This window comes from Eublepharis macularius, chromosome 11, assembly GCF_028583425.1.
Source record: "Eublepharis macularius isolate TG4126 chromosome 11, MPM_Emac_v1.0, whole genome shotgun sequence".
Taxonomy (NCBI): Eukaryota; Metazoa; Chordata; class Lepidosauria; order Squamata; family Eublepharidae; genus Eublepharis; species Eublepharis macularius.
This window is the reverse complement of record NC_072800.1, coordinates 40,099,393-40,124,272: the sequence shown is the minus strand read 5'-3', so window position 1 is coordinate 40,124,272 and position 24,880 is coordinate 40,099,393. Positions and strand designations below refer to the sequence as shown.

Sequence of the window (24,880 nt, the reverse complement as noted above, 5' to 3'; positions counted from 1 at the left end):
TGCTTTAATGGCCATTTGAACTAAGTGGAATTCCATTTGCAAACTGTGTGAGCCGCCACCTATGAGTGCATGTGTGTTGATGCAGGATTACAGCATAAGTATTCTTCTGCTTAAGGCATTTTAACCACTTACTACATAGCTGCAATGTATCAGCTGGATCATGACTACTTTTAAGCACATGCTAGTTAGCAAGGAAAACTCACTCTAATCTTCAAGGGCTTTAATAAATTTCTGATTTTAGCAGGTCTAGGAAAGAGCTCAATCCTATAAAACATTATATAGGCACAGAAGTGTCTAAGATAGGTGTCAAGCACAAGAATGTACTTTAGGAAACCAGTCTGAACTTGATATTGGACAGAAGCAATGCTGTTCCTGAGCTAGTGGATGAAAAATAGTTGGGGGGGGGGCACAGTGGTGATGATGAAGCAACCCAGAAGTGAAATCATTCTGCTCTAGGAATCACCAAAAACTTTATGGTTTACCAGAGAGTTTCTGGTGATTCATAGAGAGACATGTCAACAGTTCTGAGTTTCCCCAAAAGTGATGTCAAAAATTCACTGACAGCATACTCCATATCCCTGACCACCTGGACTCCCACCCATTGTCAGGCCATGCCTGACAACTCTAGTTCAGGGATGCACAATGCAAAGGTAATTCTGCAACTCCTTCAATTGGTATAAGTTTGATGTACTCAAATTCATGCTAGATTTAAAACAGTTGTAATGGTTAACTACTTGTTTCCAGGCTCAATTCAAGATACTGGTTCTTATTTTGAAAGCCTACCATGACCTGTTATCAACATACTTGGATTTTGTCTCACTCTGTGTAAAATTATAAACTTGAGTACCCGTTTTGGTACTCAATTGATTGAAGGAAGAAGCAATGAGAGTCACTCTTAAGAGAAGTCCATAGGGTTAACAAGTCAAGGTTGGGAAATTCCTGGAACTTCTCAGTACAGCAGTTTGGGGAATGCAGGGAGCCCAGCAGGGGTGTAATGCCATTATCATTTCACACTATCATTTTCTCCAGGGGAACTAGTCTCCATAATCTGGACATTAGTTATACATCCAAGAGAACTTTACTCCCCACCAGGAGGTTGGCAATTCTAGAAATCCAACATGATGCAGAAGGTCCCTGTAAAATACAAGCCAGGCTGCAAGAGTGAAGTAAAAAATCAACAAGCTGGCAGAGAAGGTGGGAAATAAGGATGGAAGAGAAAGTAGTGGCAGGAACAAGACGGCCAGAGTACTGTAATGGTTAGTGTGCTGGACCAGTAATGGGGAGATCCAGGCTCAAATCCCTCCTCTTCAGTGGAGCTCATCTCCCCCCACTGACTTGTTGTGAGGACAGAATGAAAAATGGAAGGATATACGTTCCTTGGAGGGTGTGTGATGGACTTCCTTTTTTTTAAGCTTAGCAGTGCTGTACAAACAGCTGAAGGACTGTGAAGGGTTAATTCTTCACAGAAACAGAGAGCCTTGAGTGACAGGCCACTCCAAGGAATCTGATTGGGTAGCATCAGCTGAACAGAGAAAGACTTCTGAACTGGATGCTGAGGGAGAGGGGAGTCTGATTTCAGCACTAGCTGAAAAGAGTCGAGTACTGACAGTTTGGGAATTCAGCCCTGACCGAGAGCAGTTTAACACAGACAGGAGAACTAGGGGAAATTTGGCAAGGAAATCTGCGAAGTAGTTGAAGACTCCAATTTGGGCCAAAGAAAGGGATAGATTTTCTAGTGAGAGGAGAATTTCCCTACCCAGTCAAACAGCGAGTTAACAATGAGGAGTGAAGAAATCGCTGGTCAGGTATGGTTAGAAAGTGCCTTTGGACATCTTAAATATCAGTTAAAAACTCAAGATGAGTACTGGTGTTTCAAGAGAAAGGGTTTGGGTACTGGAAAGAGGGTACCAGTCTTCTGGAAACTAAAAAGAGTAAGAGACTACTAAAAGAAAAAGTACTACAGTGATTGGAAAAACACTGGGACAAAAGCCTCTCAACATAAATATTTAAGTAACTGTGAAGAAGTTAAGAAACTCTAATTAGTCTGAAACATTAGACCTTAAGTTTGTACATGTACTCATTTTACCTCAGAGTTAACTATATTGAGTTACCTCCAAAATTTTCAACTCTCATCTATGTTAAATAAAATATTTTATTTTTTAATTTAACGTAAAAATGTACGTGTGTGTGTGTGTGTGTGTGTGTATAAATTTGGTTATAGTGTATGAATGTCATGATCTATATAAGTGTTAATGCTGTTTAATTGTTAATAACTTTGGTTTTACACATATCTCACCACATTGCATCGGAAAGGCTTGTAGAACCACTCCTAGTGCAATGGTCTCTAAGGGTAGGACATGTGTGATGGACTCAATTTCAAATTCTGAGATTCCTGGACAGTAAAGAGGATGACTGACATGCCGCCCCCCCCCCCTCAATGTGGCTAGCCTGAAATGGCAGCTGGGGATGGAATGTTGAGGGGTTGACTGTTGGAGTAGTAAACAAAAGAGTGAGGGGAGTTGGAGTCTGGCTTCTGACCAGACAGGGTCAGCCAGAGAGTCTTCTGTGTGAGGAAGGAAGGGAAGGAGTTCCCTTAAAAGTGAAATCAGTACGTTCCTGAAGCACTTTTAGTCCTTGGACCAAAGTGGGAAAGACAACACGGGCAGCCCAATACTAAGAAGGGCATGGAAAGTGAACAGGAACCGAACTAAGGCTTGCGAGGGCGCATCTAGCCCGTACGCCCGCGTAAGTGGCCTTCCGCCCGCGCTGGGACGTGGCGCTGGCCCGCCGGCGGGCCAGCACCGGTGCAAGCCACAGGCGCCCGGGCGGCGGCGCAGAAGTGGCGTAGAGCCCTACGCCGACGCAGGGGGGGGCGGGGAGCAAGGCGGGGTCAGAGTTAGTCCGCTCCCTAAGCTCCTCCAGAAGCGGGAACGCCCACAGCGGCGCAAAAAAGCTACGCCACGGAAAAAGAAGGCGTAGCCCATAGGCGTCCATGGAACGGCGAAAAATCAGCCCCCTCTCTGAGCGCCTCGCCCCGCCCCTATGGCCCGAAGGAGCATAGGATGAGAACTATCCCGGGGACCAATCAGCGTGCGTGCCCGGCGTGGACGAGCCCCCCTCTCTGCACCCAATCACCTGCGACCGCGCCCTACAAAACATCCGGCCAGCGCCGCCCAAACCCCCAGGTAAGTGAGCACTCGGCCGGAGGCTCTGCCCGTCTGCTGAGTGGCATTGCCCCTTTGAAAACCGAAACGGGCTGAGGGCATTCACATTGGCAGGCGCAGAATGCACTCCGGGGACTTTGCGAAAAACTGGGGGAACTTCGCATAAAGGGGAAGAGGTGCAAATGTCTGCCTAACTCTCTTTCTACCGTGATAGAAAGAATGACTCCACAGCTAACTGATGCATGCTAGTTGCTTCTAACTAAGCACAAACAAACTAACCCTTCCGTGGCAGAAGGGAATGACACTTTGCAAATTAACCGCATGCTCTCCCGTTTCCTTGCAGGTGCCCTGACTCTGGCGCTCCCACCTGGTGATGACCGACGGAGCGCTGACAGGTAAGGAGGAGGTGGGGGGGCATTCCGCAGATTAGTGCAAACCGCCCATTCACCTGAACCCACCCGCTCACTTGCCGCTTTGGGTGAGGCCCAGCAGGGGTGGGGGGCAACCATGGCCGCCCCTGGCTGCCTCAGAGGCAGGCGCCTCGAAAACCACATGTGGCCAGGTGTTTGTTGTGACCAGCTCATTCTCTCCCTTAAAGGTAAAGGCTTGCCAAGGCCGAGTGCATCCTCACCAGACCGTCATGCATCAGCTGCTGCCCTCGACCATGTGCAACCCCCCCCCCCCGGATGGCGGAGTGTGGGGCTTGCCTTGCCAGTGGAATGAGGCAAAGCCCACACGTGTCTTTTTCCCCCACAGGCACGTCCAGGGCATGGCTGCTCCCCCGCGCCCCGCCCTCCCCAAACATCTCTGACGGACGGTTGGCTGCAGCCCAGGAAGCACCGTCGCGCCGCGGCCTGCATCCCAGCCCCGCCCCTCCGAGCGGGAAGGAGGGCTGTGTGGAATGCTCCGGCTCCCTTGCCAGCCTAAACGCAAGCCCGCTCTTTCCAGTGCAATAAAACGAGATGTACAACAACTGTTTTCTGTGTCTGCGAGTCTGACTTCGTCCTCCGCCCCTCCCCCAACACTCCCGTCACATCTCCCCACCTGCACATTGCCACAAATGTATCCGACACACCCCGTCTTGCCTCCCCGCCCCCTCCCTCCCTCCTCCCCCCCTCCTCCTCTGTATTTGACCAGTGTCTGTACCACCCATCTGCCGAAGAGAACTTGATTCTCAGAAGCCTATGCCACAATAAAATTGGATAGTTTTAAAGGTGCTATGGGACCCTTTTTGAATTCGCTACCACAGGCTAACACGGCTAACCCCCCTGCATCTATGGCCAGGTAGAGGGTTGGGGCGGGGCATGTGAGCGGGGAGGGGGATCAATCCCCGGTGGGGAGAGTAGCTGGCACCCGATAAGCAAGGGAGAGGGTGGTGCGAGCTGCCGCTGCAAGGGGGCGGGAGATGGCAGGGGAAACGGTCCACTCGCGGGAACCCTAGCCCCCACCAATGGAGAATCCAGGGTGGTGGCAGGCGGATGCCATATCCCGGGCAGGAGGTCTCGCGCGCCTGGGGAGGGTCGCCCCCATCGCAACCGCAGCCCCAGCAACACAGTCCCATGAGCGGCCGCCTCCCAGAGTGGGTCCAGCCCCTCGGGCGTCTGCAGCAGCCCCATTGGTCATTCCAACACCTTCCACCCCAGGGCGTCCTGCCTCGCATCCAATCCCGTGGAGCAGTTGCCAGCCTCCCACGCCAACAGGCCATGGTTGTTGGGAGGGGTGGGGTGTGCCTCTCAAGTCCGTGCCGAAGCCCTGCTCGGGCGGCTCGTCGCCATCCTCGACCCTCCGGCCCCACCCGCTGCAGCAGCTCCACCCGCCCCAGAGGCACCCCTCCCTCGGGCCCAGTTGCGTGCGAGAGGCCGGGCCCGTGGACGGCCAAGGGGGTCCGGCCGCCGGCCTCATCGGTGACCGCCGCTGCCGCCTTGGGGGTGGGGTGGGGTGTTTTGCTGCACAGACGGCTCTCCTACACGCCTCCCCTTCCTCACGTCTGCTGGGGGAGGTGGGATGATATAATAATAAAGGCTGATTTCTGTGCAATGGGTGTCTGTGTTCTTTGCCTTGGGATGGGGACGAGGGGGCAGGCCCGCTGTGTCTGCCTCTTGGTGGCGGCCTCAGGCCAGCCCTCCCCTTCGGCACCACTTGGGGGCTGTCCCCTGCTGCCAGAGACTGGCTGCTGCCCTGGATTCCTCATGGCAGGGCGCCTGCCAGTCCCATGCCAACCTCTCTGGACGCGGCCGCCAGGGACTTGGTGCTACATTGGGCAAACGGGGGAAAGGCTTCTCAGACTACGCCCACCCCTCTCCTTCCCGACTGCGAGCCCCGCCCGACACACGAGCCGAGGCAGTCTGCCAGCATGGGCGCGGTTTGCCTGCTGCTCTGGGGCCTGGCCGGGATCGCGTGCTGCCCATAGGCTGCGCCTTTCCTGGCCCCTCCCCCTGACGCTTGTCAGGAACAGCGCCCTTTGGCTGCGCCTGGCGGCGGCCGTGGATCAGACCCGCCCACAACACTTTCTGGTTCTCCAAAATTGCATCTCTGCGCCGCTGCGGGCGCCGCTGCGGCCACACTTTGCTGGCACAGGATCCGGCCCGGCGGCGCCGCCACACCACCAGTGCAGCCGCGTCGGCGTTGGGGCCGGCCATAGGATTGCGCTGTAAATCCTGCATAGACTCAAGACATCTGGGAATTATAGTGGGCCAAGGAAGTGGGTAGAAAGGAGTCCCCCCTTTGGCACCAGGAACAGGGTTATAACTCATAACTATAACGCCTGCCCAGTATCTTGAAAGGGTTTGACTCAGTGGAGTACCCTAAGGTCTGGAGAGGAGGGGAAGTCGTGCTGTGTTTGTGTGTTAAAAGTGGAGCATTTGTGAAGTAGTGCCAAGTACCTCTGAAAGAACTCACTTTAACATTACCAGTGAAGTTTCTGTACTAAAACCTTTCCGTAACTTCAGTTCAAACATCTGCCTACCTGCCTTCTTACGTTACCTCCTTGTAAATAAACCTTCTGTTTCATTTTGAATCTCCACACACAATTTAAAAAAAAATTAAAAATGCATCTAGTACCATTTGAGTTGTTTAAGTCAAAAAGGGGAAAGGAAGGGGGCATCATAGGGTGGAATAAAACTAAAATAAATAAATACAAATAACAAGAAATAGTTACAGTTTGCAAACTGTTTTTTAAGCTTAGAACATAATTCTAATCTAAAAGCTCAGTTCATGTAAGGAAAATATTTATTTATTTGCTTCAACTTATATTCTGCACTCCCCACACCACCAGGCTCATAATAAAGAAAGAAAGAATAGGTAAAACTGACCAATTTTTAAAAAACTAATATCTAAAGTAGATATTAATTTTTCATGGGAAAGGTACTTTGTTGTAGCACATTTTTAGACAAGAGCTGGATTGTTATTTAGTGGCTGCTAAACAGAAACAAAGCTCAAAATCAGAATGGGTCCTTTTTGTCCTTGCACAATATAGTCTGTTACGTAATGTATAATAACTAGCCCTGAGGTGTAGAGTGGTAAGCTGCAGTATTGCAGTCCAAGCTCTGCTCATGACCTGAGTTCGATCCTGGCGGAAGCTGAGTTCAAGTAGCCAGCTCAAGGTTGACTCAGCCTTCCATCTTTCCGAGGTCAGTAAAATGAGTGCCCAGTTTCCTGGGGGTAAAGTGTAGATGACTGGGGAAGGCAATGGCAAACCACCCCATAAAAAGTCTGCCAAGAAAAAATCGTGATGCAACGTCCCCCCATGACTCGGTGCTTGCACAGGGGACTACCTTTACCTTTACCTATAATGTGTAATATAACAATGTCTACTTGTGATAATTACACAGCAATCCCAATGAGTGATTTTTCAGAATTTGGATCATCCTTTTGTTGTGCATAATCTACACTCCATAATAGAACTGCATGGGTTTTATGCAGTCCTGAATACTGACCATCCTTCTACTATGGCTAAATTCTGTATCCTAAACATCACAATAATGTATTGTCGATGTATTGTCGAAGGCTTTCACGGCCGGAGAACAATCACAATAATGTTGAAGCAGTTTATACTATGCTAAGGAGTGCAGAGAACATATTTGAAATCCAGAAGACAAGCTGCATCTTATGCTGCAGCAAGGATGCCCCCCAAGTAGCACTGCAGTGAGTAATGAATTTACTGCAGTATGAACTTCATCTTACTGTAGATAAGAAATTGAAATTTTATGTAACCTCTTTGCATATTAAACATGAAATCTTTTTTTTACTTATGACCATATTGTTATAACACTATTTGTCTCACATTTCTTTATGTCAGATAGTGGTGGACATGTAGCTTCTAAGCCAGAACTTCACATATGCTTCAGCAAGCCCCCAGCACTTCCTCCAGTACACACTTTCCCCATTTATTTCTGTGGAGGAGCAGTTTCACTCATTCTATATGTGTACTGAGACATCTCTCCTACAATGAATAGGGAAGAGCTCTTGCTGCAAGAGGAAGTTCAAAGAATCACAGGGTCGGGGCACAATATTTGATGTCTCCCTACCAATCATGATTATGAAATGTGTCATTGTACCTCCCTTGACTGAATTCCACTATTTTCACTGTGACTGTGTCTTCTTCCTTTTGACAGAACTAAAAGGTCTTAATCATTCAGTAGAAAATATCTGAGGCTGGAATCCAGCATAAAATTTCTGCTAATGGAAAGGGGAAGCAATCTGGGAGGAGGAATTCACCTCTCCTGCTGCAGACCTTTAACTTCCCTCTCAGGCTGTTACTGGAGTGGGGGAGGGGCTATCCCCAAACAGCAGCATTTCAGAGGGCACTGCAGCAGGAGAGGCGGGAAGTTCCACTCTGCTGATGGAAATCCCTTCCATTAGTGGACTTTTTCTGCATTATCCAAATCTTAATATTGTTCAATTCAAGCAAGTGGCTTCATTGCTAATTTTATTCATAATGACAAGCTGAAATCTCATTAGACATAAATCAGCACAGACTCTACCTTTTAATGATAGCTGATACCTTTTCTGAATAGAAACCTCCTGGGATAGGATCATAGGTAGCCTCTACTATCTGCAAGAAAATTAATTGTTGTCAAAAATAGAAAAAATAGTGTTGGGAATATTAGATTATTATTTTTCTTTGGAACATCCTAACAGACATAAGCAGCATAAATTTAAGAAGGAATTAGTGGCACGCTCTATGGCATTTACATGCAATGAAACCAATACTAGGGCAGTGCTATTCAGGTTTCACTTAGGGTAAAGATACCCGAAGCGGACCCGATTCGGCAAGCTTCAGTATTCCTGAAGCGGGGCCAGCATGCTGCCCCTGCTTCAGAATACTGAAGCAAAGCTTTCCGAAGCATTCGGAAATGCTTCGGAAAGCTTTGGGGCTTGTTTAAAGGGCCCCGCCGCTGCTTACAAGCAGCGGCGGGGGCCTTTAAATATCAAACCCCCCACCTTCCCCCCACCTACCTTGCGGTGGCGCTGGGCCGGCTCCTCCGCCACTGCCCGAGCCTGTGGGGTGGTGGGGAAGGCCGGAGCCTCCTCCTCTGGCCCATCCTGCCCCTCAAATGGCCGCAGCATGGCAGCAGCCATTTGAGGGGCAAGAAGGCCCGGAGGAGGCGGAGAAATCCCTTCCTGCCTCTTAAATGGCCGCTGCACCACCGCCATGCCGTGGCCATTTGAGGGGCAGGAAGGGCTGGAGGAGGCAGCTCCGGCCTTCCCCACCACCCCGCAGGCTCAGGCGGCGGCGTAGCGGTGGCAGAGGAGCTGGCTGGCTCCAGGCCGCACTGCTTTGTGCTGCTGCACCGCCGCCGCGGCTGCGGTGGCCCACCGCCCAGCTGATGACCCTCTCGCTGCCAGGTAAGTGGGTGGGGGTTGGAGGGGTCTCCCCAGGGTTGGGTGGGGGGAGGGGTCTCCCCAGGGGGTGGGGGGGTAGAGGTGTTGCCCCAGGGAGTGTGGGGTGGTGCTGGTAGGGAGTTTCCCCCCCTCGCTTCAGTATGCTCCGAATCTTCATGGAGCATACCGAAGCAATTCCCGAACCCTGAATCCGATTTGGGGGTATTCCGAATTGGTTCCCCGCTTCGGGTAAACCCGAAATGGGAATACCGAATCTCCCCACCCGTGCACAGCCCTAACCAATACTCATCACACCAGATGGCATATATAGACCTTCAGACACCAGAGTGACATTCATGTTGGAAATTAACCTAAAACTCATCAAAATATTCTTATGACACTATTCTCATTTGAAAAACTTTCTACTATTACATGCCTGTAAGCTTACCATTAATTATATGCCAATATAGTATTTGATCAGAATTCTCAAAAACATGCACAAACATTCATAAGGCAGAATCTTTGAAGAGGAATACTATTTCCCATACAAATACATGTACACATTTTCTGCACTAAGAAATGTTAGAGAAATTGCTTCTAAAACATTTTTCTGCCATTTTGAAAATGATTAAGTCTTTTATTGGTTTTGAACCCTTCATGAAACATGCTTGTGAGTACTTTGAGTACTGTAACGTTTTCATAATGTCTAGCAAATATAAGGAAAATTTTATTACCTCATAAAAAATAGCACTACAACAGAAACAGATGTAATTGCCTAATGTGAACTGGGCACTAATGTGAACTGGCCACAGAAAATGCAGGCATGAACATATTAGTTTACTTCTTATTAAAATATGATCTCTTAAATTATCTTCAAATGAGCTTATGATCTTTTTAAAAAATCTATGAGGTAGTTAACAAAATTCTTCAAAACCATGAAACAAATTAAAATACACAAAACATTAATTAACACTGAGAGCAAGTTATAACCAATACTCAGATTATGCACTATACTGGGTTAGAAATTTTCATTTTTTATTTTAAAAAGAATGTAGCCACTTTCAGGCACAAAAAAGCCAAGCAGAGTATAAGTTCTGGTGTTTTTATCTTCCAGATCAAAAGCAGGAGAAATCCTTGCTCCCTTCAGCCAGCGTTAGGAGCTGGGCCCATTTTCTAGGTCAGAACAACACTTACCAGCTCTGTTTCTCTGATACTGCAGTAAAGTCTGTAAAATCACTATATGAAGAACGTTTTTTTTCAGGATGGGGTTGTCACAGTAAAAGCAAGGAGAAAGAGGGCATTCATAAAGTGAAGAGATGCAAAAGTTGTGGTACAGTTATCCAGCAAGTCTACATACTTTAGTTGCTAAGGATAGCATGTTGTCGCTGAAAAAAGGAGGATTAAGAGTTGCCATCTGATAAAGGATACATCCTGCAGCCCAGACATCAGCCTTCTCTCCATATGGCTCACTCTTGACAATTTCAGGGCTAAGTAAACACAAGCAATTTTCAATAATAAAGGAGAAGAAAATAGCAGAAAAATATTCTTAATATAAAATTTTTAAGAGGCTGCTAACGATATCACGAGGACATATTTTGGAAGAATACACAACATAAGGCATACATTGTGATGCAATCATTTGCACATCCAAACACATCGAAATGTGTTCAAACTGATGGCGCACTGAAAATTCATACAAGAATTGTATATATAGTACTAAATTTTAAATAAATTGGATTCAACCACCATTTCACTGTATGTGCCACGTCTCCTCCAGTTCTGTTCATTTTTGTTCCTCTCAATCTGTACCATGCATGTACTCCTTAATCTCCTACCTCCATTTATCTGGCAGGTAGTATTTATTCCTACCTGCAGAAAACGAGGCTTCAACTTGTCTAGAAGCTGGAAAAGATGATGGACAGACACCTTCCAGTTTTAGGGTTCCATAATAAAACAGCACTTTCCAAGCCACTATTAGAAGTAATCAATCAATTTCTCTCCTCTTTCATTTGATGCCGTTCAATCATAATATTAATTCATGCATTTTCCCTGCTACTATTTTAATGAATTAATATAGGATTTACTCATCCATTTTCCTGAAAATGTTAATTTTTATTAGAATGAACACAGTTCATTCATTCTTCTCCTTAGCAGTTTAAGTGACTGAAAATTAAGAAGATTAAAGGAAATTCAAGATATATTTCCTTACTCAAAAAGTGATTAAAATGTGGAATTCACTGCCAGAGGATGCAGTGATGGTCACAGACATAGCCAGAATTAAAAGGAGATTAGACTTCCCTCCCTACCTGTTCCCTTGTCCTCCCCTATTCCTATATGAGAAAACTAATAAAAAGCTATTAAAAAAATAAAAGATTAGACTGATTTATTTATTTAATATAATTTATAGTCTGCCTTTCTCACTGAGATTCAAGACAGATTACACAGTGTGAGATTAGTATAATCAGTTTCAAGGGCATTTCCATAAACAATGCCATATGGTAAATAGCATTAGTAAGAATCCAATACAGAGATGAAGAAATGCTGAAACAGAACATAAGCAATTCTAGGGCTGACATTAGACAACATGAAGCACAGGTAGTTCATAGGAGCACATATTTAAAACAACAGATAGTACATAAGGCAACACAGTGGTGAAGTCTATGATCCTTAACTCCTAAGCATCTGAGACCCCCTCCCTACAATACAAAAGCCTTTTTGAATAATTTGGATTTGCATTGTTTGTGGAAAGCTAGGAGAATGGGGGCTCTCCTGACCTCCTCAGGCAGGTTGTTCCTCAGGGTAAGGGCCACACAGAGAAAGCCCATGGATGAGCTACTATTGATTTCACCCATGTGCAAGGCAGCATCTGCAGGAGACCCTGTTCAGATGAGAAAAGTTGCCATGGAGGAACATTGGGAGGGAGGCAGTCCCGTAGGTATGCTGGACCAAGGCCATGAAGAGCTGTGCATGTGAAAAATCAGTATCTTGAACTGAGCATGGTAATTGATAGGTGGGTGCTGTTTATGCTCCTGCTCACTCTTGATAACAGTCATGCTGCAGCATTTCTGGAGGATAGGTCTATCAGCGGCTACTATCCATAGTGACTAAAGGCAATCTCTGTATTAAGAGACAGTAATCCTCTGGATATTAGTACCAGAAAGGCCTCAGCCTCTGTGCCCTGTTTTTGGCCCTCCTGAGTAACTGGTTGGCCGTGGCCACTATGTGAGACAGGATGCTAGACTAGATAGACCCCTGGTCTGATCCAGAAGGACTAGTTAAACAGATTGGAGTTTTACTAAACAAAAAGAAGGATTTCTCCAAACTGCAATATAGGAAAAATATTGCCGTCTTGGAATCTGTCAGTTCAGTTTTGAGCTACAGATTAAGATTTACTTGTGGAGAAGGCATTGAGGAGCACATTCTTCATTTTCCCTTATATTGTGAAAGCCCTGCATCTATAAGGCGTGCAGTGTTGTACTAAATAAGCATTTATTGAATGGGAATGACAGTTTCCTCTGGTATTATTATACTAATATCTGTGAACTATGCATTGTCAAACAGCACAAGTGTTTCAAAATGGTGTTGATATAGTCGACAGAATTTAGAAACAGGATACAGGATAATAATCTCATCACAAAATTTTTCAGCTACATCAAAGTGGCATTAAAGTGTACAGTTAACATATAAGGCATTAAATACATAAGGATTTTCATAGTAATCATTTGCTTCCAAGTCATAGATCAATCCCGTATTTTTTATTCAAGCAGACAGATCCTTGCTTCACCAGTTTTCCGGTTAAGACAGATTAGTATACAGACAGTGAAATTCTAAAGAGATTACACCCTTCTAAACCCATTCACTTTAATGGACTCAAAAGGGCATAACTCTGCTTGGGCTTGCATTGGTATCCTATCATACTGATAGTTTCAGCTAGCACAAAGGCACATTAGCCGAACATTTTTCAGTTTCACTCTTTTTTAACAGATTGAGCCATGCTCTATGTTTGCTCCAAATGGATTGAGCATCTGCTCTTTTTATACAGAAATCATATTTTTATTTAATAACAAATCTTCTTGCATGCAAAACTCAATCTTAAAAGACATTTGACTGTTGAACAAATTTACATCAGCACAGAATTTTAATTTTTCATGCATTTTGTCAGGATGTTTGCATCTTTGAAATGGCTTGGAAATATGTGTGAACATTTAAAACACAAAATTAAAGACTTAGGGGAAAAAGCAGATGTCCCCAAAATGCTGTTTATAGAACGGCTCTTTTTACAGATTCATTTTCACCAAATACCATTATAATTCTTTATATTGAAGTCTTCATGTCCAATTTTATTCTATTTTTATTACAATATTTTCATACGTTTAATTTTAACAAGGATATGAAGATAAACTTTTCTTCCAAAGCTGAATCCTAATGAGGTGCTGTATAATACTCTACTTGTTCTCTGGCAGTCTTACAAGAAATAGCCAACAGACTAGGATTAGGTTTTGTAAATATTAGTTCCTCTGTGCAAAGGTCATCATAAAAGAGACTGCTTGAGTGATATATTGGTAAAACTAGAGGATTTAGTAAGACAGAGCATGTTAAAGGCTGTAAGAAACCAAGCTCAGATCAAATAGTTGCATTAATTCAACCTGCCAAAAAAGGGGACTTGAATCAATCTTCATTCTTCTGGATTCAAGTGCAAAGAACACACAGCTTTTCTCATTCTTGGGCCCATACCTTTAAAAGACCTACACTTCTGGTGACTCATCAGGTTTAGAAATGCCATGCTGAAAAAGTGGAAAGCAAAGTTCAGTCCTACTCATTATTATCATGCCCTTAAGTCTTTCACTCTTTTCTGACCTTTAGACAGGGCTTTCTCTTTTTCTTTCACCTTCTCTTTCAGTTATCGTGCTGGACTCCATGGATCCATTCTGCTAGCAGGTGGAAGGACTCCTCTCTCCTGATGCATGATGTCATGCATTAGGGGCTCATTCCATCAGAGGGAAGTGCCTCCAATGGGGCAAATCCATAGGATCCAACCTATTGCATTGGGTGATTTTAACTTTCATTAAAATCTGGTATCTGATCCATTATTTCAACATCTTTCTTTCATCCTTTTTCTATGATGCCCTGTTTTTGGTCAATAAATCAATATGAAAGCTTTTTCTTAGCCCTTATGTTTTGCTCATTCTCTGACTCTGCCGTTACTCCAATTTCTATATTATCATTAGCACTCACTCTTTTCACCCCACTGGTTCTGTGCATTTTTCTCTTCCTTCATTCCTGTTATCATATTTCTAAGTATCTCTGGTATAAGTTCTCTGTTTTGACTTCCATTAATTTTGGATTCATTTTCCAGATTGATCCTCTGCTAAACAATTCTATTTCTCTATGCTTAATTAATTGTCTCTCTTCTTCCCCATGGCACTTTTTGATTTCCTTCTCCACTCCTCTTCTTACATTTGATTTTTTCCACTTCAGACTCTTGGTCAATTCTTTGTGGATAGAGTTTCTACTCTTCTTGTGTCTGTTCTCATTTTTTCTACTTCTAATTACTTCACTGGCAAGTTTTCCTGTTTTCCTGGTCTTATCTTCATTTATCTTTGGATGATTTCCTCTGTCTTCCAACCAATTCCCTGTATGCTTCTATCCTCTTTATTAAAATACCTTATTCCTACTATTATTCTTTTACTACTGCCATTTTTAATCTCTCATTGTCACCTAATATTTACATCCCTTCTTGTCTTCTTACCTATTGTTTCTCCAGTTCTAAAGTGAATAATGCTTATTTGTTTAAACCATATTACCAAGCCACATCATTATCTCAGCATATCTCAAGGATACATCCTTTGATCATCATTATCAGATACTGAGATAGACAAACTCTTTGGCATGAAGGAATTCAAACAATGCATTCCTTTAAATCTTTTACTACCCACTGACCAGAGGACCTGCTGTTATACACATAATTTTTATATTTTAATGGATAGTGAGAAGACATTTTCACAGTTTTAAAGAAAGCAATGTTAAATGGCCAGATAGGTTCAACATTCAGGTCTCCATGTGCATCCCAGGAAAAGAAGATGTGTATTCCAAATAAAATATATTTTGACATCAGCAATTATTAATATTGATTGTTGCAAACTTTGTGTGTATGGAAACTATCAGTTGTCCTTTCAGCAATTGCTCAAAATAATATATTAAACTTCAACCACACACAACTCAAAATAACCAGTTTTGAAACAAAAAGCCAAAGATAGAAAAACACACATAGGCAAAAAAGGCCAGAAATTAGAGGAGACAAGAATCAGAGGAAGAAGAACAATGCTGAATAGACTGTGAATGCCATATACTTAAGAAATACAATCAATGGGACAAGTGTACCCCAAAATGTGCGGCTACAGAGACAGCTATGCACTTTGCACTAGCTAAATTCATATAAGGCATGGATGGAACCAAAGAAAACCCTTTGCTACAAATCTCAAAAAACACAGAGATGTGGATGAAAGAAAGCAAACACTTTCTGAGGTATGCTGGATCCAAGGGATTTAGAAATTTTGTAATCTTTTATTGTACTATTTTATTGCACTCATCTCCAGTTTTGTAATCTTTTATTGCACTGTTTGCTGTATATATTATACTATCATTTCTGCATTTTCTAATTTTGTAATCCAGTTTTAATAATAATTTGTATTGTTTTTTAAAATTATGTTATTTGCCTTCAGTCTCAGTGAGGAAGACAGACTCTAAATGAAGTAAATAAATAAATATTTTAAATTCATTGTCTTTGTTACAGTTCTATTGCCTGTCTGAATACTTTTTCCTATTCTTTGTTTTACTGTGTTTCAATAAGCAATGCATTTCTGCCTGCATTTTTTTTCATTTTCTATATAACTGGGCAATTGCCTCCTTCATCCAAAGAATCTCCCATCAATGCAGATTTTAAAGGATTAAGATTCTCACTTGCACAATGGGCACATTGGGGTCTTTCCCTGATTCCTCAAGCAACAAGTAGAAGGAGGGGGGAGGAGATTTATTTTTAAGTAAAACTGCAATGCCCATATCAATGGCTAAAAGTGGAAGGCTAATGGCATAGAGAAACAGGACAATCAGAAAAAGAAAGCCTAAATGCAGCTGAGAAGGGACATTTCAACAGACATTAGCCCACCTATTCAATTCCAGACTGTTCTTATGGCCACAAATTCCTGCCATTTGATGGACCCTTCACTATTAAAGACAGTTCCACAACGAAGACACCCCCAAAGAAGAGGAACTCTGTTGACTAGCCACTAGCTTAACTGCCAAAGGCAGAGGTACTCAGAGAAGAGCCTCAGATTATTATCTTAACTGACAGTCGAGTTTATAATTTGTGTAGATATACATGTCTAATGCATTATCAGAAGTAAGAACTAACTCCCTAACCATGTTTATGACCCATCTGAAAGATCTTAAAGAAAGGCAAATATGTTCATAATGGGACAACTGTAGCAGAGATGCAAACAATGTAGAAATAATCATCATTTAAGACCTCAGAAACAGGGGTGGTCTTAGTGATTCAGGAACCCTGGATAAAGTCCAGGATGGGGCTTCAGAATCACTGCCACCCAACCGTTGCTCCTGCCTCCCAGGCCAAACCAAGGGGTGTTCCTCGCCCTATGCAAGGCAGGCAGGAGCTACTGCTGCCACTGAAAGCCAGATGCCTGAGCCCCAAATGGGGCAGGTACAAGCAATGGCAGGAGCTTGCTCTTCTTGCCTTCCCTGTTTTGAGGGGAGGGGGGGTGAGCCGGGGAAGTTGCCATCTTAGTGTGGGACCCACAGCAGCTGTTCCTGTTTTCCATTGGCTAATATGGTCCCTGCCTAGAAAAAGTAACATTCTAATAACTTACTACAGGACCTAATTTTGTAACCACCTTGAATCTCAGTGAGAAAGGTATCTTACAAAAAACGTAAATAAATAATAATGAGCAAAAATTGAAGTGAGATGTTGTATTAAAATTCGACTATTTCAACAAACTTAGAAACAATATGTTTTTTATACTTTCAAATAAGGTCTTTTGTTAGATGTAATATGGTATCAGTAATGGCTGACTACATAATGGCTAAAATTTATTTATACAGCATGGTTACTGGAATGTGTGATGCTCACACTCCACATAGAGACCCTAACTCTCAAAGTTAAGTATTGCACAATTTAGCTAAGACTCGTATAGGACATTAGGTGAAATGCCAGCCTCATGTGTGTAGACAGATGGCATAATTACAGGTTTAAGTACAATACAGCAAGCAATGTAGATGATAAACTACCATTCATTTCAATGTTATTTACACAGGCTTGCATGTGATCTTTATACAACAGGTGGCACCTGTACCTGCACTGAATAGCCTTAAAAGCTCAATTCTATTGAAGTGCTAAGTATATTAACATTGAAATACTAAGCAATACAGAACACTATTCAAATCTATTCAACAGGGTTTACTTTAAGGAAAGTGTTCTAAGGGTGGCATTGCTAGTGGCTTAACTGGTGTGTTTCAGGGAGCATACTGTGCACTCCGATGGCTCAATCGTTACACCATCTTCACCCAACAATATTAAAACAATTTCCAATACATTTACAAAACCCATTATGTTTTGAAGACAAAGTGCCCCCTCCAAACTCTAGAACTAAAATTGTCTTACCAGGAGTAGAGAATAGTTCCAACAACTGAGGTAAGCCTACTGTCTTCTTTTTTTTTTTGCTTTGCAAGACCAAAATCAGCTGCAATGAGGGGGGAAAAGAATTAGTTTTTCCACAAATGCTTTAGTTTTTAGTTACTCCAAGGAATACCAATTAGCAAAAGTTTACTGTTACTGAAAAGGCTCGCTTATTTTTATAAAGTTGGTATTACACTATTTGCCCTTTCCCCACATCTGCCTTTGCGATTAATTAAGTATATTTAAATCTAGGAGGGCCAGGTCTCCTGCAAGTGTAGGAAGCCTCCGAGCGTCCCCCCCCCTCCCCACTGCTGCTTCACAGGCTGGCAGGGTGGGGAATGGGGGAAGGCTTGCCGGCTTCACGCATGGCACAAAATCAGAAGTGATGTCATCACAGGTGATGTTTTAGGTTTCTCCCATAGAGTTTTGGGTGAATCCTAGAACACTGCCCTGACATGATGCCATCACTTCCAGTTTTGCACTGCAGTCTACAATTAGTTCATCTTTACACTAATGTTGTTCCAACATTATGGAATAGAAATAAGTATTTTATATCAAAATCAATTTATGAAGATTAGAATTGAGCAGATGCCAAAACTAATAACATATTAACTATGGAAACACTTACTTAAGTAACTTTGATTCTAATCTATCCTATATCAGCTACTGATCTTGGCAACAGCTGAAAAGCAGTAACTCCCTGAAGCCAAATTGTAGGATAATACAGCAATGTGATCTCTGAAAAGGTCACATAAATATCTTTTAACTGTCAGCAAAATATTTCATTTCAACACTTCCCACAGGGCGAAATATTATATTAAGCTCTGTCATCAGAAGGAAACTGACAGGGTAGCAAGGAAGTCGCTGCTCCCATGTCCACAGGGATTTCCCTTACCCACTACCGTGCTGTTCATCCTTGTTCAGAGGATTGCAGGGAAAGGACACGGCTGCTGTTGCCTGCTTGCTTCTGTCTCTAGTGCCAGCAACAGCACAGCAGCTGTTGAGCAATTCACTTTGTAGGCACAGAAGTGCAACAGAAAAGTACCTACTTCTATGTTGCACATTAGCTTACAGCAGTTCACATTTATCCAAGGTTAAATAATCATTCAGTGCTGCTGCCTCTATAATTAGCGCTCGGACTATATATTAAAAGTCACATGCTTAACTATATTTTACCACTATATTTTCTGCACACCTTACTATATATTATATTTATTCCTATATGGCAAAAACCTATGCATTCTTACAGGGAGAAAGCCAACATGAAAACAGCTGGACTTATTTCCAAGCTAACTAGAATAGGTTTAGGCTGTGTGAAAAGGAAGCATTAGGATCTGTAATTTAGAAAAAAATACTAAGACAAAGGTCAGGGCAGAATTGGGAATTAAAAGTTTTCTTGGTCTCCAAATACTGTTTGAACCAACGAATACTCCAATTAGTTCAACCTAACTGGCTACGGCCTATTAATTAATCCAGATACCAATTTTTTCAAAGGTTATTTTACGTTGTTAAACCATGCTCTGTCAGCAATATACATATATTCAGCATTGAAAGGTCGATAATACCTCTTAGATTTGAACTGCAGCTCATAAAGACGCAAGGGATGGAAATTTAAGACAGAAAACTGGTGTCACCTCTGGAATTTGCCATCACAACTGACTACACAGTATATTTTTTTCAGGTACATCCCCAGGTCAGATTGACTGTCGTGGTCTGAGAATCCCATGCTCCTGCATGCAAGTGGTCTCTATTAAGATCGGCACCACCACACATAGGGAGAATTTCTAGGATATTTTCCTGATCTGAAACAGACTGTCCGGGGTCTGGGTCCCAGCCCCCAGACTTGGTAGGAGGGAGCGGGGGGAGGCAACCAGGAGGCAGTGGCCCTGCCACCCCAGCCAGCAACCAGGTCCAGGACCTGCCCACTCCCAGCAACCGGGTCCAGAACCTGCCCACTCCAGGGGGAAGAGGCGAAAGGCCTAAGCCTCAGAGGGCTGGGGGGAGCAAGGGGAGACCAGCCAGTCCCACCCTCCAGGGGGAAGAGAGGGGGCAAAGCAGGACAGAGGGAAAGGGCCACAGCAGGGGGAAGGTGGGTCCAGCAGCAGCAGCAGCAGCAGCAGCCCAAGCAGAGCCCTTACCTGGCAGGGAGAGGACGCTGCCGCTGCAGCCCAGAGCCACACCTTGGCTAGAAGACAGCAGCCTGGCTCAGGAGTTGCTAGAAGCCAAGCCTCTCCAGGGGGGCCTGCCACAGGCATTCTGGGGGAGGAGATGGGTGGCCCCGCCCAGCATTGCTGAGCAGGCAGTGCAGAAGCTGGCTAAGGCAGCCCCTCGTGAGCAGGGCCAGGCAAGCTCAGTAGCTCAGAGGCTGGCTGGGGCAGCTCCTCGTGAGCAAGGCCAGGCAAGCCCAATAGCACAGAGGCTGGCTGGGGCAGCTCCTCATGAGCAAGGCCAAGGAGCCCTCAGCTGGGGATGGCTCGCACTCAACCCCACCCTGCCAGCAAGGCAAAAGAGCCCAGGAGGGATTAGTGGCTGGAGGGAAACGCCTGGAGGAATGCACAGCTGGGCCCAGTCAGGAGAGGGAACAAGCCTGGAAGGAGGGCGGGGTGGAGAAAGGAAACCCTATAAAGGGTGGCTGGGAAGAGCTCTGGGGTGGTGGGTGTGAGTAAGGAGTGATGAGGTGGAGTGAGAGCAGTGCAATGCAAGAGTGGAGGCTTGGAGGAGAGTTCTGGAAGGAGGAGATGATGGAGGATGCAGAGGGTAAGCAGGCCAGGTTGAGCAGGCCAGCGAGTGGACTGAGAGGGAGTCTGGGTGAGGTATACCGCCCCTCCTTCCACAGAGCAGGGTCCTGCAGAATCCCTGGCCCCCCTGTGACGTTAGGAGCAGACCGCCCAGTGCCATGCCCAGTGGCAGCCGTGGCAAGCCCTGACACAGACCACAGCTGTCAGCCCAACATGGGGATGTACCTGGGAGAAACGTGTTAAATAGGATCACAGAAAGGCTGAATCAAAAATCACGTGTCACTTTTTTTTGCTGCTTTTGCAAAAAATAAAACAGGGCTGTTAAATGCTTATATTCCCCTTTCACTGAAAGAAAAAAAACATTTTACATACTAAATTGTCCTTCCTGGCACAACAGCTTATCCAAATCCAAACCTTCAGGGGGACATATGGTACAGTCTTCTCCTGGAATTGCTAAAAGATGTCCCTATTCAATGCCTGCTTGTATGTGTAAGATGAGAATTATAGAGCTTTAGAACTGAAAGGGGCATTCTAGACTATAGAGTCTAAATCCCTGCTCAGTGTAAGAAATCCTAAACCACAGCATACATGATAAACTTTCTAGCTCAAGCTCTTCTCTTGCAATCAATTTTTTACATTGTTCAAATGATAATTCAGAAGCTGCCACAACTGTTAATTTGACTAGGTGAATATTTTAATATAAATAATAAAATTCTGATGTGGGGTGCTTTCAAACATGTGGACTTCTTAATACAATCTGAAATGTTAGCCCTGTGGAAAGATCCTAACAGAAGGCCACATGAATGTTTGAAACACTTCTTCTATTAATATATATATATATATATATATATATATATATAGTCAGAGAAAATAACATCACATACAGGAAGATAGGAGACAGAACTGAGGCATGTGCCAGAACAAGTAACACCCTCAGGAGGAACTCAAATTAAGACTTAAGATGTGCTGCTCAATCATTGACCTTTTGCACTATTTGTGATTTCAAAGATTCATGGCTGGAAATAACAAGAAGCAACATTTGTTTATTGTTTCTCACATTATATATGTAATAGCCACTTGGGAGGGAAAGGCTTTTACACTTATCTGCTACAAAAGGTGAATACCGATGGAATGTTTTAAGCGTAATTAGAACATAGGTTTACTGCCCTGAAAACTGACAGGCAGTCTTTTGACCCACTGTACTCTAGCAGTGATGGAGATAGTTAATAGTTTCCTCTCTATCAGGAAAAAGTCAGGTGAGATGGGAGTCTCTCCAATGGCTGTTGTGGGTTTTCCGGGCTGTATTGCTGTGGTCTTGGCATTGTAGTTCCTGACGTTTCGCCAGCAGCTGTGGCTGGCATCTTCAGAGGTGTAGCACCAAAAGACAGAGATCTCTCAGTGTCACAGTCTCTCCAATGGTACCCATGATGTCAACATCATGCCACTTCTCTTTTTATAGAGCGTGTGTGATTTTTTTTTTGTAAAATTAAGTATATGTGCATTAAAAAAAGCAGGATAACTAAGACAAAGAGCTTATCAGTGTGTAAATTCAAGACATATAGACGTGCAAGTCAAATTGTGATGCTGCCTTTACATGATGAATCTGTTTTGACCATTGTTAAGAAGCTGTTCTCACTCTCAGATCCTGAAGAACTAAATTAACAGGAACACAGTTGCTGGTTCGTTCTGAGACAGGGTAAACAAACTGATCTGGTAGTATTAAAGTCAGTTTATTATGTGGCGTAATCTGAAGCCAAACATTGATTTAGTTTACATTTGGGTTTAACGCAATATGAGCGTACTATGGCTGTAGCAGTACCATGTTTTACATGGCTCAAAGGCATTGGTGCTTGATGAATTTTATCTATAGTAGTTTTGGTATGTTTTTCTAGAAGTCCTTCTTGATCACAGTTTTCAACACACAATACTGTAGTGATCACCTATGCTGCAAAGTTTAGCAAATCTACCAAAGAAAATTAACCAATTCTTCAGGCATGACTTAAAACATATGAATGGTGCCTGCCTGCCAAATACTGCATCAAATAAGTATTATTTTATTGCCTTTCAGAAAAATCCACCATAATCCTTTTGGAAGTAATCTAAAGAAAACAAACAGTAGGCTTTAATGATACATACAATAAAAATATGTATTGTTAACCATTTGTTAAGATATCACCAGATAAAATAATAGGATTCCCAATAATGGCAAGTTATAATGGACAAAGCTCTGTTTTGCTTAATTCTTATGCTATTCAAGTAATATTTTTGGCATGTCTCCAAAGCTGATCCAATCCTCTATTGAGAGAGGTTGAATGGGTACAGTTATGAAAGGCAATGCAAGAGCACCATGCAGTGGCAGTATGCTTTAGTGCAACCTGGCTCCTGGTTTCCCCCCCCCCTAGAAATATTACAGTGCATGAATGTTTTTTAAAGTGCAGAAACAGAATCATGTGAAGACTTTTTTGTATGAGGCTGGTGTGGCTATTCAGTTTGCTTAGCAGGGAGGATTTTTCTAATCCGCATGTGCATTCTGAGATGGCATGATAATCTGGAGGATTGTAGGATGTGCTTCCTGAATATCTGGATAAGCTCTTAGTGTTAGAATGTTTTTGTTCATTAAGCCATCATATATGTTTGCAGGCACGCAGAAATGCATATATATTCATTCACACTTTCAAGCAATCCCACAATACAGTCATTTCCTTTCCCCTAGTTTCTCATTTTGATGACACTAGTTTGGTTAATCAACAGAAATTAAAGCTACCAGAAGCCCCTTCTGCACTGGGGATATAATTCCTCACTTTTCCTGAAGTCAAACCAAAAGGTATGGAATTGGTTTGTATGTGGCTGTTCACGGATCTCTAAAACTCGGTATTAAATTCTTTATTTTTGATACCCAGATATTTAGCCTCCTGTATAATATTCCTGCCCATGCCAAAACAAAGAGAATAAAAAGAGAACTTCCCCCTGTGAGCTTTCAAACCAGCAATTCATCAATCCTGCACTGGACTTAAAAAAAAAAATTAAGGAAAGAGGGGAGCAGGGAAGAATGGAAAGGATGAGAGGGGGAGTGGCTGGCTAGATGAGAGAAGCCAATCAAATGTAGTGGGCTGGCAGGGGGCAGGAGAGGGGGGGAAGAGAGTAAAACGTCGAAAACAGAATAAAGAGTATGCATGGGGAAACAGCCTCCTGCAAAGTGGATTTTTTTAAAAAAGTTGGGATATAAGTGCTCCGAGGAAAGCCACTTAGTGGTTGGATTGACTACTCAGTCATGGTGGCAAATCTGGTGCAGACAGTCATGAAAAAAATGATGCAGTATAGGAGCTGAACCAGCAAAATTGAGATATTAAGACTTGGCTAGAGTTTCATGCTTTATCATTTATATCTGAGTAACAGCACTAGATGCTTCAGAACCACCTGGTAAGAATACTAGAATCCTTTGTTGCATTAAACAGCGGCTAAATCACACATTTGGGATATTATTCAGAGCCACATCTATTTATGAATAGCACTCTTTCCCTTTCCTTTTGGTATACTGGAGAAATGTTTACCAGTTTCATAGAAACCACTTTAAAGTGGGAATCAATACAAACCAAAGTTCCTACACTGTATATAATGTTAAAAAGGACCCCTAGGACAGTAACTCCCTGAAAGACATCCAAAATAGGATAAAGATGTTAAAGTTCAAGTCTTCTAGTCAGTTAATGTTAGGACAAGCCTAAACCAATATGCTTTTTTGCTGCTCCTGATTCATATACAGATTTTATTCCTGCACATACCAGGCCGCTGACATGCTATGATTATCACCGATAGAAATAGGCCATGTAACCTCTTTTTAAAGAATTCTAAATTATATCTAATTCCAAGGCAAAGTTTGCCACCTACTTAAGACAGAGCCAGCATGGTATAGTGGTTATGGTGTTGGACTGGAGATACCAGGGTTCAAAACCTCATGCAGCCATGAAGCTTACTGGAGGCCTCTAGCTAATCACTCTCCCCTTAGTCTACATCACAGATTTGTGAGGGGGAAATGGAGGAGGGAAGAACTAGGTATGTTGCCCTGAGCTGCTTCAAGGAAGAGTGAGATAAAAAATCATTAATTAAGACTGACTGTGTATAGTTCAAACAAAAGAGTATCTCTGAGGTGGTGTTGAGTAAGTCAGAGGAAAGGAACAGGTGGCTAATTGTTCACTGGTACTTCAAAGGCAATCACATCTATGTAAACTCTTCCTAGAAACATTCTAATACAACCTATTGGGTTTTAAGCCCCACTACATCTTTTGGAGGCAAGACAAACTATTCCCCCAAATAATTCAATTTCAGTTTATGGCATTTAGCTATTAATGGGAGAAAGTCTTAAAATCATCTTTCAGTGTTTTGCAGTAAGTGCTTAGTTATTTAAACATGTGCTCTAAAGTTCATAATCACATTCTTTTAATTATTCAAGGAGACTAAATGAGAAATGA

The 24,880-nt window shown here is 43.4% G+C and overlaps 1 protein-coding gene across 3 annotated transcripts in view; it reads right to left on the bottom strand.

Annotated features, from left to right (window-relative positions):
- NEK10 (NIMA related kinase 10) overlaps positions 1-24,880 on the bottom strand; it is a 111,832-nt gene that overhangs the window by 43,843 nt on the left and 43,109 nt on the right. For all 3 annotated transcript variants that reach the window (XM_054992107.1, XM_054992105.1, XM_054992106.1), the window contains exons 23-25: positions 17,662-17,740; positions 10,345-10,474; positions 8,147-8,217 (exon numbers count right to left, since the gene is read on the bottom strand). In XM_054992107.1, coding sequence (XP_054848082.1) covers positions 8,147-8,217; positions 10,345-10,474; positions 17,662-17,740 — 280 coding nt within the window. The remainder of the gene's footprint in view (positions 1-8,146; positions 8,218-10,344; positions 10,475-17,661; positions 17,741-24,880) is intronic.